At 55.4% G+C, this 18,684-nt stretch overlaps 1 protein-coding gene across 1 annotated transcript in view; it reads left to right on the top strand.

The window, feature by feature from the left end:
- Positions 1 to 12,978, top strand: part of WNT7A (Wnt family member 7A) — a 63,710-nt gene extending 50,732 nt beyond the window's left edge. Inside the window, exon 4 of the mRNA XM_046639297.1 lies at positions 11,177 to 12,978. Coding sequence (XP_046495253.1) covers positions 11,177 to 11,656 — 480 coding nt within the window. The 3' untranslated portion in view covers positions 11,657 to 12,978. The remainder of the gene's footprint in view (positions 1 to 11,176) is intronic.
- The last annotated feature ends 5,706 nt before the right edge of the window (positions 12,979 to 18,684 follow it).

Genomic DNA, 18,684 nt, shown 5'->3' with positions numbered 1-18,684 from the left:
AACTGGGAGCAGTGACCGGTGGGAGCTGGGAGTGGTGACCAGTGGGACTACTTCAGTGTCAGTCGCTCGGGAAGGCCTCCCTGAGGAGTCAGAGTTGGCAGTGCCCTGAAGACCATGCCAGGCTGGCCATAGAACAGGGCACAGAGAGAAGAGCCAGAGCGGCAGAGGTCCTGCGGGGCCGGGTGGGGCGGGCCAGGACGCTCTGAGGGAGAGGGGCGTTTGTGAAGGGCTTTGGAGGGTTGGGCTGGGCCAGGCCGTGCTGGGATGGATGGAGCCACCTTCCTGCCGGAAGGCATGTCAGGGGGACCGATGCCCATGAGGCAGGAGATCCTCCTGGACTGTGGGAGCATCAGGTTCCTCCTGGTGGCCGCAGAGTTGGAGGGGAGGTGACCGGGAGCGGTGGAATTCAATGCTGGGAAACAGCTTTTGGTTTTTAAAAATGAGATGCCTCTCAGAATGCTGTGCAGGGTGACAGAGGCTCCCGGTCACCAGAGTGCTGTGTGGCACGGACCGTGTGGGAGCCAGAGGCCGCTGTTTGACCTACCTCCCCTAGGAGGCTGTGCCTCCTCCAGCAAGTTCACCCCTGGGTCCTCTGGGCAGCCGGAGAGTCTGGGACAGCCCAGGAGGCCAACTTCCATAGTAGCTACTCATTGTTATGAATCCCGGAACTTTCCTGAGCCAAGTTTCTCCCGAGGCCGCTCCCGGCCTGAGAACCCCGCCCTGATAATTCTGGACCCTGGGCAGCACCTGGTACATTGTTGGCACTTCCTGGGAGGCCTGTCAGAAAGAAATTGATTTTCCTCCCTCCAGCGGTGCGGAAAATCCTTCCTTCTGCTCCAGACAGGTTTGGGGCCGGGGGAGGGACAGAGAGGCGATGGAGAGCAGCCCCGCCCCGCCCCATGCAGGAATCCCAGTTGCAGACCCCAGCCACTGCTCCACACACCCCAGGACGGGGAGCTCATCCCCTGCCCCACAGCCCCTCCCACTCTGCTCAGGGGCTGGGGGCAGGCCTGGCCTCTCACTGAGCTGGGACCTGCTGTCTTGTGACTCCCCACCAACTGGGATCCTAGTTCTGCCCTCTGGAGAGATACACAATCCCTCCTGCTCACTCTGTCCTGGGACAGCCACACAGAGGGTGTCGGGGAGTGAGCAGGGACCCAGGAGGTGCCTTCTCCAGGCTGAGCACAACCTGCTCCTTCAGTATGGGGTCTCTGGCCCCCTCTTCTTCACGTGTTCTTTCTTTCCATCTGCCAGGGCATAGCCTGGTTCTGAAAACCACATAGCACAACCATCTCCTCCCTTATTGTGGGCACTAGACCCTAGTTAATATGGCCTCCAATTTTTGGCTTTTTAGCACCCTCTTAGTTGGTATGGAATTTGTGGTTGTCTGAAGCTTTCAGTCTTTCTCAGTCTCTCCTATCTTGTGCTCTTGCAATGAATTTTTTTTAATAGCGAAAGTTATAGGTGTTTCCAATTCTGACTGGTTTCAGCCACATATTTTAGTCTGTGGAAGTGACTGAATTCTGATTGGGACTTGTCCCCTGTGGACACCAGGCTGACTAGGGCCAGACTTCAGTGGCACCAAAAGACCCTCCTGCTCCCCAGAGGCCTCTCTTCCGAGCCACTCACTGTGCCTCAAATTTCCCTATCGTGCCCTCCACACACGCTCCTCCCCAAGCCTGGTGGCTCTTCTGGTTCCTTGTCTCATGCACAGCCTCTGCACCCGCCAGAGGCCCATGAGTCACCCCTGGGCCCCCACAACACCCGTGTGTCCCATCCTCCTCTAGGTGTTGCCCACTTTGCTCCCTGCCTCCCCTCCGCTGCCTCGGTCTTGGTCGGAGCCACCACCGCCTCTGGCCCCAGTGACGGGGATGCTACCCCTCCAGCTCCCCCTCCTGCCGCTCTGACCTTCTCTGGCCTAACTTCCACTCGCTCTGGAGTGCTCTTTAGAGGTGTCAGTTGCACTCCACCACTCCCCTGCACGGAAGCCCCTCGGGGACACCCTGGGCTCAGGGTTGGACCAGATGCCCCCCTGCCCTCAGCAGTCAGCCCCGCTGCCTCCCAGCTCACTCTCCCTCTGCCCCAGCCACGCCTGCCTCGGGCCGGGAAGTTTGGCTGATCCTCTTTCACGCTTCCTGTTACCTGGCTCCCTGCTCAGCCCTGGCCTTCCTGGGGGAGGCTTCCCGGAGCTGCACACAAGAGCGGCTCCTCCTGGGCCAAGCTTGTTTGCCCTCTGTTCTTCTCCTTCACAGCACTCACCAATTTATCATTAGATTCGGGGGGCTATTGATCCCATCGCTGCTTGCAGCTGGGGTCTGCACGTTCTGAGAAGGCAGAGACAACATCTACTTATGTCATGGTCCTCCCGGCGCCTCTGCAGCAGGAGTGGTGCCACATAGCACACAGTGGGTGCTCCGTACAAAGTGGGTGGGCAAGTGAATGAATGCACAGAGGAAGATCATGCAGGGTCCTTCTTTAGCCTTGTTCTGGCCAGCGCCTTTTCCATGCTAGGCGAGTCTCTGCCAGAGGTCCAGGAGGTGGAGGCGCGTGTCCCAGCCCTGGCTCCCCAGGAGCGTCGCAGGCGGGGTTCTCCAGACCAGAGGCTGAGGTAGAGCTCCAGATTCAAGCTGTTATTAGGCATCAGCAAAGGGGGGCGGGCAGGACTGAGCAGAGTGGAGCTGCAATGCCAGCCAAGCAGTCCGGAGCAGGCGCTGCCCCTCAGAGTGCCTGGACTTGAGACCCCTAGCTCTCTCTGTCCCCGGCTGCAGGCCACTGTGGAAGGCTGCAGCTCTCCGCAGCCAGGACAGACTTGGAAGGGTCTGACAGCTGGAGGCCGCATGCTGACCCCTCCCTGTCCGTGGTGTGCTGGGGCCGGCTCCTGTGGGCTCCAAGGCCAGTGTTAAACGTTGAGGGATTTGCGAGCTGATTGTTAAACTGTTGGCAGCTTAAAATTGGCCGTGGCGGGAACATCAATCCTACTCTACAAAGCAGAGTTTTGTTTTCCTTTGTTGAGAGCCGATTTACGAGCACACTACTACCTGGCCTGGTGGGGGACACTGCTGGGTAGACAGTCATCATGGGGCCAAGGTGACAAGTATTCAACAGCCCAGGACAGTTATGGAAACCATGAGGGAGTCACTGACTGCCTTGGCAATCAGGGAAGGCTTTGTGGAGGAGGTGACTTTTTTTCTGACATGCTAGAATATTCAAAAGATACGAAAGGTGATTCCGTGAAAAGTAAGGCTCCTGTCGCCTGCTCATCCTGTCCACTCCAGGTGCCCTCCCTGGAGACAGCCGCTCTTACTACCTTCCCTGTATTCTTCCGGAGATGTTATTCTGTGCTCTTATGAACACACATGCACAGGTCCTTCTTTCTCCCACAAATGAGCTCATGCTCTGCATGCTTTTCTGCACCTTGCTTTGTTGTCTTAACCACGTATCTTGCAGATCAGCCCTCAATAGTAAGTACAGAGCCGCATCATTCTCTCTAACAGCCGCAAGACATTCTAGTCCACAGATGCACCGGAATTTATATACCCAGTCCCCATTGGTGGATCTTCAGATTCTTTCAGCCTTTGGGTAGTTCAGATATTGCCTCTGAATGGCTCTTCATCATTTTGCAGATGCACGAGCCTCCCTGCAGGGTACGAGTTCAGCAGTGGAATTGTGGGGTGGAGCATCTGTAATGGCAGTAAAGATTGGCCTTCCAGATAAGGTGCAGAGCCAAGAGGTGGATGCGGAGGAAAGAGCATGGGACTGGGAGTCAAGAGGATGGGGCTTGTTCTGGGCCCTGCCACGGAGGAGTGGCACGTAGCTGCTGGGGTGGTGGCCACCACAAGAGGCGCCCTCAGACTGGGAAATGAAGGGGAGTTTGGAAAGAGACTGCTATCCAACAACTGATGAATGGGTGGCTAGAGTGTGGCATAGCCATGTCGTGGAATATTACTCATCCATGAAAAAGAATGAAGCACTGGTACATGGATGAACCTTGCAAACGTTACACCGAGTGAAGGAAACTACGCACACAGAAGGCCACATATTCTATGATTCCATTTATAGGGAGTGTCTAGACTAGGCGGACACATGAAGACAGAAGGTGGATTAGTGGTTGCCTGATCTGGGGCTGAGAGGAAGGGAGGAATGGGCAGTGACTACTAATGGCTGTGGAGTTTCTTTTTAGGGAGGTGAAAATGTCCTCAAGTTAGTGGTGATGGTTATCCAACTCTGAATATACTAAAAACCCTCGAATTGTATACTTTAAGTGGGTGAATTGTATGGTGTGTGAGTTATATTGTAATAAAGCTGTCAAAAAAGGAGAGACTGCTGATGAAACGGAGGACGGTCCCCAGAAGGGACGGTGCAGCCCTGGGCCGGCAACAGTGGGAGCCCTTCCTCCTTAGGCCTCAGGGCTGAGGAGGTGGGGCTCCTGGAATCTCGGGGGACTGTGCAGGGGACAGCCATTCTGTGGGGCCCAGCGGGGAGTGAGCAGGAGGAATAACTATCAAGACGTTCCTCCTGCCCTTGCGTCTCCCTCCAGTGCCTTCCACTGGCCAGACCTCCCTGGAAGGGACACTATTGCATTCAAACTACCCACTGACTGGCGGGCACGGGGCCCAGCCATCACAGCAGGAATAGGTGCGCTCCATTAGTCTCGTGGGGCGTGGATGAGAGGCGGCAGTGAGGGGGTGGTCTGGAGGGACGTGGAGGAGCTCCGGCACAGTCTGTGAGCCCCTGCCTTTCGCTGAGCCCCGCTTGCCCGCCCTGGGAAGTGGGACGAGCTGCCCATCTCTCAGGGCTGTCAGGAAATCGGATGCCATCATGGCTCCACTTTGTGTGGGTTAAAGAGCAGGACGGACACAAGGCCAAGACTGCAGAGAGTCAGAAGCAGCCCTGGGAATCAGCTAGTTCAAACCCCTGACGTCCAAAATGGAGAAACCGAGGGCCAGCGAGGGCCCCCAGCCAGTCACGGCAGAGCCAGCCACATCTCACTTCCAGGGACAGTCCCTAAATACAGCTCCCATTCTGAGACCTTTTTTTTAAATAGATTTTCTTTTTCAGAGCAGTTCTTGGTTTATAGCAAAATCGAGCAAAGGTACAGAGATTTCCCGTCTGGCCCGCGCCCACACCCATGGTCTCCCCGCACCAGATCATAGCTCCTGCTCCCGGCCTCCACTGGCCGGCCTCTCATCTCACAGGAAAGTCCCGTTCCCCAGCCTGAGGAGAGAGGACGACTAACTGTCATGTGAGGGCCTGGACGGGATCCTGGAACAGAAAAAGGACATTAGGTAAAAACTAGATAAATCTAAGTAAATTGTGGCCTTCAGTTAACAGCAGTGTTTCGATCTTAGCTCGTCAAATGTAACACGTGCATCCTAACGTGAGACGTCAGTAGGAGGGAAGCTCCATGCAGGATGCCTGGGGGCTCTCTCTCCTGTCTTCACAATTTCCCTGTCAATATAAACGTTTCCTAAAAGATAATGCTCATTTTTTTAAACTGAAGAAGAAAATAGTCCTGCCTCCTTAGCATGGCCCGTAGAGCCTGTGGGGCAGGACCCCTCATGCCACCTCGGCACCTGTAGCTGCTGCCTGGTCAGCGTGCTCCAGTCACACGGCCTTGGCCCCACTGTCCCTCAAGCGGAAGTGAAACGAGAGGATGAGTCTGTGCTGCCGCATGCTGGCCTCCTCTTGGGTTCTGCTCTCTGCTCAAATGTCACCTCCTCAGGGAGGTCGTCCCCTACGGTCAATGCCACATAGCCTCCGCCTGCTTCTTCCCTCCGTCTCCAGCGCCTAATCCTGTTCCATTCTCTTCTTCTCACTGAGTTTGGTGTTCGAGCCGGACACCTCTTGCCTCTCTCCTCCATAGAACGTGCTCAGCTGTCCCCTCGGCCCCTGCACAGGCCAGTCCCCAGCCCTGCGGCCCTGTGCTGACTGACCAGAGGCGACAGGTTGCGGTGGAAGCAAGAAGGGAACACGGCCTGCCCCTCATGTCCTCTGAGGCCCGCGGGGGGTGAGAGGCAGAAGACTTCTGTGTTCCCCTGAGACGCTGTGAGACACCAGACTTTGGGCCTCAGAGATTTATTTTTTAATTTATTTTCCTTCTGCCTCGAGGCATTTCTGCACCACAGGATGGCACAGGGGCAAACCTGAGCAGTCTTACATGGCTGGTCTTTAAGCTGGGACCCAGCAGTGCAGCCAGGGACATAAAATGCTGCCACTTGTCCTTACTAGCTGCCCCAAGCCCCCTGTTTGTCCCTCCCCCCCTCCAGGGTCCCTCCCTTGGGTCCTGCCCACTTCCCCTCCGTCCAGCAATGCAGGGTCGATGCCCGGCCAGGCAGTGCCTCCAGGACCCTGAACTCTCAGGGGGGTTGCTCAGGCCTGGGTTGTACCAGCTGTGGAATAATGGGAATGCACCTGTTGGTGAATTTACCTTTGGGCAGCTCCTGAGCAACTGCCGTGTGCCAGGCACTGGGAAGATGCCCAGAGTCGTGCCATCTTAGAGCCTGCAAACCCTCTGACCACTGGACACTGAGTCACAATCCAGACTCTTAAAGTGTAAAGGGAGCCTGGAAGTCCCCCTGGGCAGCTCGGGAGCGGGTGGCAGCCTGGCCTCAGGGGATGGAGGCAAGGGGTGCAAAGGATGTGCCTTTGTCCCGCACATGTTTCCTTTCTGCTGTTCCCTGCCTCGGGGAGAGGGCTCAGTGCCCACCCGGAAGCCTGTCTGGGTGGCCCATGCTGACCAGGGCAGCTGGGATTACACCCAGCTTAGTGCGGACGTGTGCGATCACTGAGGCTCTCAAAATGCAGAGTTTGCAGGGTTAACGGGCTGGACGTCATCTGATTAGGGGCCCACACAAATGCTGCCAGGGCCTCAGGCCGTCTCGGTGGCACAGGGGAGAGGCAGGCAGTGTCAGGAGGCTGCATGCAGCGGGAGTGGCAGCTGCCCCAGCACAATGCAGAAGCCTGGACATGGGCACCGGGGCTCAGCGCCCAGGTCCACCGCAGGGAAAGCAGCCGGTGTCCCGGCCTTGCAGATCAACCCACTGTTTTCTCACTGAAACCTCCCGGGGACCGTTCTTAAAGACCAGCTTTCTTGAGGTATAATTCACATGCCGTACAATGCACCCATCTAAAGTGTACAGTTCCACACTTTCTAATATAGTCACAGATATGTGCAACCAACACCACAATGGATTTTAGAATATTTTCACCACCTCAGGAGGGAACTTGTGCCCTTCAGCAGCCACTCCTCATTTCCCCCAGCCCAGTATTCCACCTTATGCCTCTACGGATTTGCATGTTCTGGACGTCGGCTCTAAGGGCGATCATGCAATATGTGGTCTTTTCTGACGGGCTTCTTTCACTTAATGCTTTCAAGGTCCATCCATGTTGTCACGCGCATCAACACTTCATTCCTTTTTATTGCTGAATAATATTCCATCACGTGGATAGGCTGCATTTGGTTTGTCCACTTGTCAGTTGATGGACATTTGGGTTGTTTCCACTTTTTGACTCCTGTGAAGGATGCTGCCGTGAGCATTGGTGTACAGGTGTTTGTGTGCACGTGTGTTTTCATTTCTCCTGGGTAATACCTGGGGGTGGAATAGCTCAGTGTCTCAGTCTGTTTGGGCTGCTAGAACAGCACACCACAGACGGCGTGGCTTACAAATAACAACATCTATTTCTCACAGTGCTGGAGGCTGGAAGTCCATGGTCAAGGTGCCCAGGGGGTCACCTTCTGGTGAGGTCCCTCTTCCTGGGTCAAAGCCGGTGCCTTCTCACTGTGTGCTCGCGGGGTGGAAGGGGCTAGAGCTTGCTCTGGAGCCTCTTTATAGGGCACTAGTCCCATCCATGAGGGCTCCACCCTCGTGACTGAAGCACCTCCCAAAGGCCCCACCTCCTCTCAGCTTTTGGGGGTTGGATTTCAACATATGAATTGGGGGGGGGGGGACACGCACACTCACACCAGAGCGCTGGCTCACATGGGAACTCTATGTTGACCATTTCGAGGAGCTGCCAGGCTCTCTCCCACAGGCTGCACCCTTTCACGTTCCCGCCGGAAGTGCATGGAGGTTCCCGTCGCCCCACAGCCTCCCCAGCACTCGTTACGTCTCTGTTTCTGTTACCATCCTAGACGGCGTGAAGTGGCACCTCACTGTGGTTTTGATTTGCGTTTGCCTGATGCCTAATGTTGCTGAGCATCTTTCCATGTGCTTGTTGGCTTTTGTAGCCTTTGCATTTTTATAAATTGCAAGATATAGCAAATGAGCAAAAAGCTCACAGAACATCTATGTTGACTTAAAAGAATAATTATAAAGCTCCCTTGTCAAGGAACAGAATGTTGCCAGCACCCCAAGAGTCCTCCCGGTAACCCTCGCCTCCTACCCCAGGGACAGCTGCTGTTCGATATTTGTGATCCTCTTTCTTTCCTTTTTATTCTACTTTCCCCTCTGCGTGTGCCCCTGAACTGTATAGTCCGGTTTTGCCCACCTTTGAACTTGATGCAGATGAAATTATTCTGTGGAAACCTTTCACGATCTCTTCTTTCCCTCCCCGCTGTGTTCCAAGGTGGACCCCCGTCAGTGTGGTTTGCTGTGGCTGTTCATTGTCACTGCCTTATAGTGTCCCACTGAGCACACAGGCGCTCCGCCTCCTCGCCAGCACTCAGTAGTGTCCGAATCCACCCTGCACGTCCCCCTGGCATCTCTGCGTGCAAGTCTCTGGCTGCACTAAGATCTCGATCAGCCTCGCGCCTCAGAAGCGCCTGCCTCACCCTGCCCCCGACACACCTCACAGCCCTGGGCATCGCTCCTCCCCGCGCCCCTCAGGCCAAGACGGGAAGGTGGGCTGGACATCTGGGAACCGTGTCCTCACCGACCACCAAAAGGCCGTCTGTGTTATTCGGGGTCCGCTCGTCCAGTCCCAGCTGCGCGTGTGGAGGTCATACAAGGGCGCCAGCACAGAGTAGGTGCTCTCTCACCCCAGGTGTCCTGGAACCAGAGCGTTCACCCACTGAATCTCTGTCCCAGAACACTCGGAATGCTTGCAGTCCCGCTGGCTCGTCTGATTTCAGACATGGTGGGTGAGACACGGTGCCTCTCCCCGGCTCTTGAGTCCCCTCAAGCACTAGTCGCCTCCTCCTGAGAGCAGAGCTCATAGGGCCAGGAGGACCCTGAATACAGACCCTCCTTGGAGACAGGGCCCTTATCTTGTCACCTTTGTGTCTCCAGCCCCCCACAGGCCGGGCCCAGAGGCAGAACTAATGACTATATTCTGAATGTCTGATTTGGTTGCAGCATCCTAACTTTTGTCAGAAAGGCTGGAATTGCCTTCATTCCATGTTTCAGTTAAGGCAGCTGAGGCTCAGAGAGGGAGTGTGACAACCCTGCGGTCACATAGCAGTAAGAAGCCACCACGCACCTAATTCACACCCCTCAGCAAGAAGACCCTCCCCTCCGAGTGTCTCACAGACCAGCTCTACAAGTTAGCTGAGCCTCAGTTTCTTCCCCTGCAGAATGGAGTTATACTAATCTCTTGGAGTTAAATAAGATGCCACAAAAAAAGTGTGGGCCCAGCATGTGCGCAGGTGATTAATAAATGTCCAGTCCTTTACTCTCCCGTTCACTTATTCTGTCACAGAGAACAGGCAAAAGCAATTGAAGGACCATGAAAGGGCTCACACACTATGACCCAGAAACTGTGCTCACCCCATCCTAGGCCCGGTACCCAGGAGGAGCTTAATAAATATCTGTTAGGATGAATCAGGATAAAGATGATGAGGAAGGAAGAGAAGCTTTATTTCCAAAGATTTTCCTTCTCCGTTACTTATAGCTAAAAAAAAGAAGAAGGAAGGAAGGAAGGGAAAGAAAAGATTTAAAAAAACAGAAAGCAACCTAAATATCCTCTACTATGGGGTGGTTGGTAAATGCTGCCGTCTTTTACTGCTGGACTATTCCACAGAGGGGTCAGCGAAATACAGCCTGTGGGCCATCTCTGGCCCACTGCCTAAACATGTCGATAAAGGGTAAATGAAAACCAGTCCTTAGTTTTGCCTGGCCTTGAACTTCGTATAAATGGAATCACACAGGATGTTCTCCTTTGTGTCCAGTTTCTTTCCCTCTCCATCTTGGAGAGCTGTCCTTCTTGCGGGTATTAGTAATTCACGCTCTTGCACTGCTGTCTAGTACTTTGTTGTACACTTATAGTTAAGTACTGTTTCTATCACCATTGTAACATGGGGACTGCAGCACAGAGGGCTGAAGTAAGTTGCCCAAGGGCACACAGCAGGTTCATGGTACATCTGGAATTTAAACCCAGAATCGGTGCTTTTTATTGCCTGTATAATGCTGCCTCTCACACTGTGATGATGGAAGCCCAAGGGGTATTGGGAGCTTAGAAGCAGGGGTACATCCTCTAGCCTGGGGAGTCAGAGAAAGCTGCCAGGGAAGGTTAAATCAGAGCTAGGGTTTTCCCAGACTCAGATGTCCCCGGGCCTAGCAGGTGTCATAAGTGGTCAAAGCAGATGACTTCTGAGAAACCACAGCTCGAGGTCAGGGAAGCAATAGGGAGTAGTGAGGACTATGGCAAATTGAGGGATGCCAACCTGTGAAGGAGGCAGCTGCTGGTACAGCTCTGGGTACTGTTGCCATGTGACAATGCTGGCAGAGACTGTGGTGAGCCAGGACACCACAGGACTGCCATGCTGGCAGTTGTGGCCAGCTTCTATGCTGGGAGGTCAGTGCCCAGCTGCACCAGGTATTAAATAATTTGAATATCACCCAGTGTTGTCAGATGCCCTTTCTGTTTGCCAAAAAAGGCTGGAAGTCTGTCTTCTAAAGTGAACTCCTCTGGTTTTAAAATGTTGGTTCAAAATTGATTTTAAATCTGTGTAGGCCAAAGAGAACCCATGTGTGGTCTGGACTGGCGTGAACTGATCCACATGCCGTCTAAGGAACACATGGGAGTTGGGAGGCAAGAAGGGCAAGGGAGGGCCACGTGGAAGGCACAGCACAAAGGCTGGAGGCCAGAGGGATTTCAATCCAGGTCTGAGTTTCCTACACTAGATAGAAAAACAAAAGCCAAACCCGGCTAGGTGGGATAGCGGGTGGGCCGGCCTGGGGCTGCACCTGGCGGTTGCGTGCAGTGACGTGCGCTGTGCTCTTCCCCGCCCGCCCCGCAGATCCTGGAGGAGAACATGAAGCTGGAGTGTAAGTGCCACGGTGTGTCGGGCTCGTGTACCACCAAGACGTGCTGGACCACGCTGCCACAGTTTCGGGAGCTGGGCTACGTGCTCAAGGACAAGTACAACGAGGCCGTCCACGTGGAGCCCGTGCGTGCCAGCCGCAACAAGCGGCCCACCTTCCTGAAGATCAAGAAGCCGCTGTCCTACCGCAAGCCCATGGACACAGACCTGGTGTATATCGAGAAGTCGCCCAACTACTGCGAGGAGGACCCGGTGACGGGCAGCGTGGGCACGCAGGGCCGTGCCTGCAACAAGACGGCGCCCCAGGCCAGCGGCTGCGACCTCATGTGCTGCGGCCGCGGCTACAACACCCACCAGTATGCACGCGTGTGGCAGTGCAACTGCAAGTTCCACTGGTGCTGCTATGTCAAGTGCAACACCTGCAGCGAGCGCACCGAGGTGTACACGTGCAAGTGAGCCAGCGGCCCGGCTGGCCGCCTCCCGCTGCAGCTTCGCCTGCGGGAGGACCGGACTGCAGTCCCCCTGGAGGTCACCTCCCAGACCTTCCCGGGGAACCGCAGGACACTGAGCTTGTCTTTTCTGCTGAGGGGGCCCCTCTCTGGGTCCCCGCCGGCACCCGTGGTAGAGATGGCTCCGGAGCCCTGACCGTTCCATCCCACGCCCAGCGCTTCTCCTCCAGCCCCAGACCCACCTGGGGTCCTCCTCCTCTGGAGCACAGCCTTTCGCAGCAGGAAGTCTGGACCCTAGGGCCTCATCATAGCAATATTTAACAATTTATTCTGATAAAAAATAATATTAATTTATTTAATTAAAAAGAGTCCTTCCACCTTGTAGGGATCCATTTTCTGCAATCAAAGTGGGCCTCTTGCTTCCCCTGCGGGATGACGTCGCTAGGACCAGGACCCAAGAGAACTGTACCCTTATTCTGTGTGCAGATGGCTCTGCTAGGTGATTTCGCAGGACCCTTTTGCCGCAGTAGATGTTTCAGTCCAGAGCAGACGTCCTGTAAGCATATATAGATATATTTACATACACTTTTATATGTTTTTGCTGTTGCTGCTACTTATCCAGAAATTTAAGCTGGTCCAGATTTGGAGACGTTTTCCAGAATACGTTTCCCACTCTTTGGTCCCCCCCAGCTCAGACTTCGCCATTAGAAAAACCCAGTTTGGAATAGAAAGAGAGAGGAAAGATAATAATAAAACTCCCAACGGTTTTCATCTTTTGGAAAGTGAGCCACTGGATGAGAGAGAGTATTTTGTAAGAGACTATTTTTATATGAATATTTTATTTATATCGAGTCTGCCTGTATCATTCCGTGGCCTCTGCTGCTGCTTAACTCTGGTACTCACCTTTGGGTAAGGAGGGGCGAGGCCTGGCCCTGGGGTCCCGCCCCACGGGGCCCCTCACGTAGCTGGGTTCTCGAGTTCTGTTGGCCAAGTGGACAGAAGAGGCCCCTGGCTGCCGGCCTGCAGTGTCATCGGTTTTCCCTGGGAGAGGAATCAGATCCCCAGCCCCAGCCTGGTAAGCTCAGGCCTTTTGAGAAGGGTCACTGAGTGGTGACCTCGTGATGAGCAATTTGTGGGCAGGCCGGTGCCCTCGGCGTTGCACGGCCGTCACAGGGACTCAGTCATCACCGCTCAGCAGAAGCCAGCTCAGGAAGCCCACCCCTCAGCAGGACACTCTGCCGTTACCGTGTGTCACGGGGGGTGAGGCACAGCCCTCAGTGATGGGGCAGGAAAGCTAGGGCGAGGTGTCCCATGGGCAGCAGGACCCACAGGGCTCCCTGGATGTCACGGTCCCAGGGCAGACCAGCAGAGGGAGGTGTGGACGAGGCCTCTCTGCCCTGGGTGCACCTGTGTCCAGTGCATCTCAATCTGGAAAGCTCTCCTCCAGGAGGCTGTGGGGGTTCCAATATGTGTCCGCTTGCATTTCCGTGTGTGTGTGTGTGTGTGTGTGTGTGTGTGACTTTAGGGGTTCCTGGGGTAGTCATGTAACTTGGGGACCTCTGGGGTGCTGATGTGTGTACGTCTTGTGTGCTCCTGCGTGTACCTGCCATCTGTGTGTCTCCCTTCACGTGTCTCAGAGACTCTGGGTGATGTGAGCATGTGGCTGTGTGCCTGTGCGCCTGCCGGTCCCAGCTGTCTCTGCTTGCGGTTGAGGGCTGATGGAGTGAGATGGACTGCAGGGACCTTTGGCAATTGTGTTGAGCCACCAAGAGATGGCACTTCTCTACTCTGTGCCCACAGACACTGGTGAAACTCGGACACCTCTGAGACCATAGCCCCATGGCCCCACACGCCGGGAGCCCTCCCCTGTGTAGGCCGTGTTGGACTCCCCAGTGTCAGCACTGGGCCTGGATCACAGCGTGGACGAATAAAATGGCTGGATGGTTGGTTGATTTCTTCCCTTGAACCTTTTTTGATTCTTTTCTTGGGTATTGGGATAAGTAAGCATGTGAAGGAATGAGTGGATGGATGGATAAATAGGTGGATGGATGGGCGGATGGACAGATAGATAACTAGGTAGGTGGGTGGATGAATGGATGGGGAGTGAATGGATGAGTGGAGGGTTGATCAATAGATGGATGGATAATGGATGGGTGGGTAGGTGGGTAGGTGAATGGATGGATGGTTGGGGAGGTGAGTGGGTGGGTGGGTGCGGGAGGAGAAAATATACAGCAGTTTCTTGAAGCCCCCGTGTCACAGTTTATCTCTGCCTTGGAAAGCCTACAGTGTCTACCATGAGCAGAGGCTTCCCAAGCCTCCAGTCCCTCTGCTCCTGGCCTCATGGCACCTGCGAATGGGGGAGGTTCTGACCAGCCTCCCCAGATGACCATTTAACATTAATTAGGTAAACACGGTATCAGAAGTCACCACGAGGTCCTCTCTTTTATCCAGATGAGGAGTAGGCTGGCATGCGGGCAGCCGGGCCTGTGAGAAGAATGGCCAGGTCGGCTGCCAGTGTCCCCTGGCCCCTCAGCACACTTAGTTTCCAGCCCTGGCGCTGGCCCTTTCTCTGAGGTGCCCAGCTCAGCTGGGCTCTGATCCTCAGTTTCCCCATCTGTAAAAGTGGGATGATAGTGCCTACCTCACAGGGCTGCTGCGGGGGTCCCCCCAGTACTGGCTGTATGGCACTTCGAGTTGCAGAGCAATGGATGGATGCTAAATATTATTATTATTGATCATTACTGATACTATTCTCTCATAATGAGAAGATTCTTCAAACACGGCTTATGGTAATAAATATTTGGCTCTGCGTTGGGCAAAAGTATGTTCCCCTCCTTGGTTTATTCCTAAAGTGGCTTTTCAACAAAACTGACATTAAAAAGGCCAGAATCTTAAGAGATTGGATCAAAACATCGGAAAGCCCAGGACTGTGGTGTTGACGGCTCCGCTGTCTGTGGCCCCGGGTGGTCGCACGGCTGCAAGAAGTGAGGCGCTCAGCACAGCCCATCATCACCATGAGGGAATGTGGGCCTCCTCCAGGCCAGACCCTCAGATTTTTCAAGAAGAACTGAAGGGTTTTTTAAGTAAAATCTCCCAGTTTTTCAGTATGTGGACAAACAGATAAGGATGGAGCAAAACGTGACTGCGGCTGAACTTGACCTTTGTGCCACCAGCATGCAGACTCTGACTTGGACCAGATCTCTTGTTTTAAAGATGGAGAAACTGAGGCCCAGGGAGGGACAGGGCTTTACGCAAGGCCACACAGCGAGTCCAGCAGAGGGAAGACCGAGGCCAGGACCTGTGCCTCCCGGGGAAGGCCTTTCACCAGCACAGAACACCCCTGAGGCTGCAGAATAACGTGGGGGCGGGTGGAGAGGGACAGAGTTCCCATGTGTTCTTCAGACGTACACATGTGTGCACACACACCCCCTCTGAACTTAAGCTAAAATTGCTCAAGGCCCACAGGACAGGATCCGGGCCTTCCCAAAGGTCCTGAAGGGATGGGCCCGTGCCCTGAACCACTCTGCAGGCGGTGCCCTGGCAGCTGGCCAAGGGAACCCCAAATCCCCTGTCCCCCCCACCCAAACCCCTCCAATCCAGGGACTCCCTCAGCAAGACCGGGCTCAGGAGGGTCCTGGGGAAAAGTCTTCCTCCAGCTGAGGGGCAGCCAGCCCGTACCATTTGCTGTCACAACTCCCAGGAGACCTCTCGTCCCACCCACAGGGGAGCACGGGCTCAGGGAAGAGCAGGGACCTCTTGAAGACCCCAACCCCGCGAAGTGAGGGACCAAGGGCTGTGGCCCAGGCTGGTCCGCGTCAGCCCAGAGCACTTGGTCCTGGGCCTTCCACCACCTCCAACGGAGGCTTAAGGAAGACAGAGAGAAAGGATTCTGGCTGTGGGCCACACAGGGCTCCCGAGTCAGACACAGACAGTTGTCGTCCACTCCTCCCTCCCCCTGCCTGGGCGCATCCAATAGGTCACCCAGCTCTGGCACTTTTCCCTGGGGCATCCCGCTGTCCACCCACCCTCCTCACTGACTCTGGCTGCCAGCGTCTTTTGCTTGGAAGAATGCTGCAGGCTCCTCCCAGGTCTCCCTGTCTCCACTCACATTCTGTCAAGCCAGCCTCCAAGTGCTGACCAGACCAATCCACTCCCCATCTACTACCAGCTGTGGCTCCCTATTGTCCTGCAGATAAAGACCAAGTTCCTTAGCCCCTTACAACCTGGCACTTGCCACGCTGGCCCTTTCTGCACAGGAGTAGCAACAACGTCATTTGTGAAGTAGTTGCTCTATGCTGGGCAAGGTTCTAGCAGTTTCCATGCCCTCTCTCTTATCCCCCCAGCCCCCAGTACACTTTGCTTCCTTGCTGTTTCCCCCGCCTGGAGCACCCACCTTCCTTCCGTCCACCTGACAAACTCCAGGTCCTCTGAGGAGCCTTGCTGCGCTGCTACAGACGGGCTGGGGTCTGGAGCCAATCCTGCCAGGGCAGCCCTGCCCTTGCTCTTGTCCTGAGCTGTTCTTCCTCTCCCTCCCCCGCCCGCACAGAGCTTCAGAGCCGCTTTCCAGCTGGAGGCAGGGAGCCGAAGGGACTCACCCACGCGAATCACTGGCAGGCACAACCCCAGCCCCACGACCAGGGCTCTTTGCTTGCTGGGGGAAGTGTATCAGTCAGCGGTTGCTGAGTAACAGACCACCCCAGCCCAATGACTCCAGGCCTTCACACAATTTTATTAAGCCCCAGAGTCCGCAGATGAGCTGGGCAGGTCTTCTGATCTTGGCCAGTTCCCTCGTGCACCACCGGTGCGCTGTGGGCCAGGGAGGCGGCCCTGCTGATCTTGGCAGGACTCTGTCGCGTGTTTTGGGGTCAGGGGCTATAGGCTGATCTGGAATGGCTTCAGCTAGGACAACGGGGCTCTTCCACATGGTCGTGTCCTCCAGTAGGGCAGCCCAAGCTTGTGCACCGCAGGGGGACGGATTCCAAAGACAGGAGCGGGAGCTGCCAGGCTCCTTGGGGCCCAGGCCCCGCACTGGCACTCTGTTCGTTCCACCACATTCTACCGGCCAAAGCCAGACAGGGCCGCCCAGATTCCAGCGCGGGAAGGAGATGCCACCTCTCATGGGAGGAGCTGCGCAGTCACAGAGCCACGGGCCTGTGAAGGGAGGGGACCAGGCCACAGGCCCGGTGTGAAGGCACTTACGCCCCCTGTCCTGAGCAGGAGAGAGGCCCAGCACTGACCGCGTGGCAGGGACACAGCCACCTTTGATGGACCCTCCCGCCGGCCCCACCCCGGAGCCTCAGCCTCTCCACCTCCATCAGCGGCCTGATCCTGAAGTCAACCGCGGGTCTGGTCTTCCTCTGCCCTCATCCATCAAGAAATCCCACTGACTCTGCCTCAGAATACATCCAAATCTGACCATCTGTCTGTGTACCCACCGGCCGTTCCTGGGTCCCTCTCTGCCGGGTCATCCCGCTAGACCACCTCTCCCATCTTCCTGCAGTTGGGAGCGGCCGTGTGATGGCTCTCAACCATGGGGCAGGGTGATGTGCTCCACCTCCCGGCCCAGTAACACCTCCCATGCTCTTGCCCTTCCCCTGGCTTGACGGCCACCCAGGGAGCCATGGGGTGTGGACAGTGGAGCCACAGCAGGAAGGGCCCTGGGTCTCTGAATGGCCCCTGGAGGAGAGCCACCTGCTGATCAGGAACCCCACAGGAAAGAAATACATGTGTGTGGTGGGAAGCCACTGAGATTTGGGAGTGCATCTCATAGCACAGAGCCCCCCCATCACCAGGCTCCAGCCACAGTGGGCTTCCTTAGTTCTTCACACATGCCATGTTCTGTTCTACCTCTGGGCCTTTGCACATGCTGTCCCTTTGACCTTTATGTGGCTGGCTCTTTCTTTAATAAGACTCAACTCAAATGCCAACACTTCAAAGATATACCCCCAATCACCCTGGCTTCCATCACCCTCATCCACTATTTTTATTTCTTTGTGGCATTTACCACTATTTGAAATGACATTTCTCATTTATCAGAGGCTGTACAGTATAGTGATTAAGAGCATGAACTCTGGAGCCAGATGCTCTGTTGTTCAAATCTGCCTCTGCTATTTACTGCTCTGCGGTTTAGGGCAAGGTACTTAACCTCTCTGTGCCTACATTTCCCCAGAAATTCATTTGGGAAATTACATGTCCCCATTTGTAAAATGGAGGCAGTAATATCACTGTGAGCAAATGAGCTAACAGATATAAATTTCAAAACACGATGCCTGGCGCACTGCAGAGGCCGTGGGAGTGTGAGGTTTGGATATTAATGTGTTTTTTAAGTTTCATGAATATGGGACTTCATCTGTCTTTGTCTCCACTGGGTCTCCAGAGCCCAACACCCAGTTGGGATTAATAAATATTTGTTGAATAAGAATGAACGAAGATTGGAGCGTGTTGCCAGACCCACCACACCCCTGTCTGGGCCCAGGCTCGGGGACAGTGGGCTCAGGCCGGCTGCTGGAACCAAGGAGCTGGGGCACAAGATGTGGCCTGTCCCGGACTTTGCCTGCCTGCCCAGGGGTGGAGGTGCAGAGACAAATCAAGCCCCCTCGATGTGGCCACAGGCACATCTGCTCCATTGACAAGGTGGCCACTGGTTGCCACAACAACACTCCTGGCCCCAGAAGAATGTACTGGAGACAACAGGAGAACTCTGCAGCCGCCCCAAGCTCAGCCCCCAAGATGCAAGCCGCCTCTGACCCAGAGAAAGCGTCACACCACACGCTTGTGTGTGCGCACACACAGACCCACAGTCGCACGTGGACACTGACCAAGAGACCCAGAGGGCCCTGCGCACACCCAGAGGGCCCTATGCACACCCAGAGGGCTCTACACACACCCAGAGGGCTCTGCACACACCCAGAGGGCTCTACACACACCCAGAGGGCCCTGCACACAGCCAGAGGGCCCTGCACACACCCAGAGGGCCCTACACACACCCAGAGGGCCCTGCACACACCCAGAGGGCCCTGCACACACCCAGAGGGC

This window comes from Equus quagga, chromosome 1, assembly GCF_021613505.1.
Source record: "Equus quagga isolate Etosha38 chromosome 1, UCLA_HA_Equagga_1.0, whole genome shotgun sequence".
Taxonomy (NCBI): domain Eukaryota; kingdom Metazoa; phylum Chordata; class Mammalia; order Perissodactyla; family Equidae; genus Equus; species Equus quagga.
The sequence above is the reverse complement of the archived record's forward strand: the minus strand, read 5'-3'. Positions and strand labels throughout refer to the sequence as shown.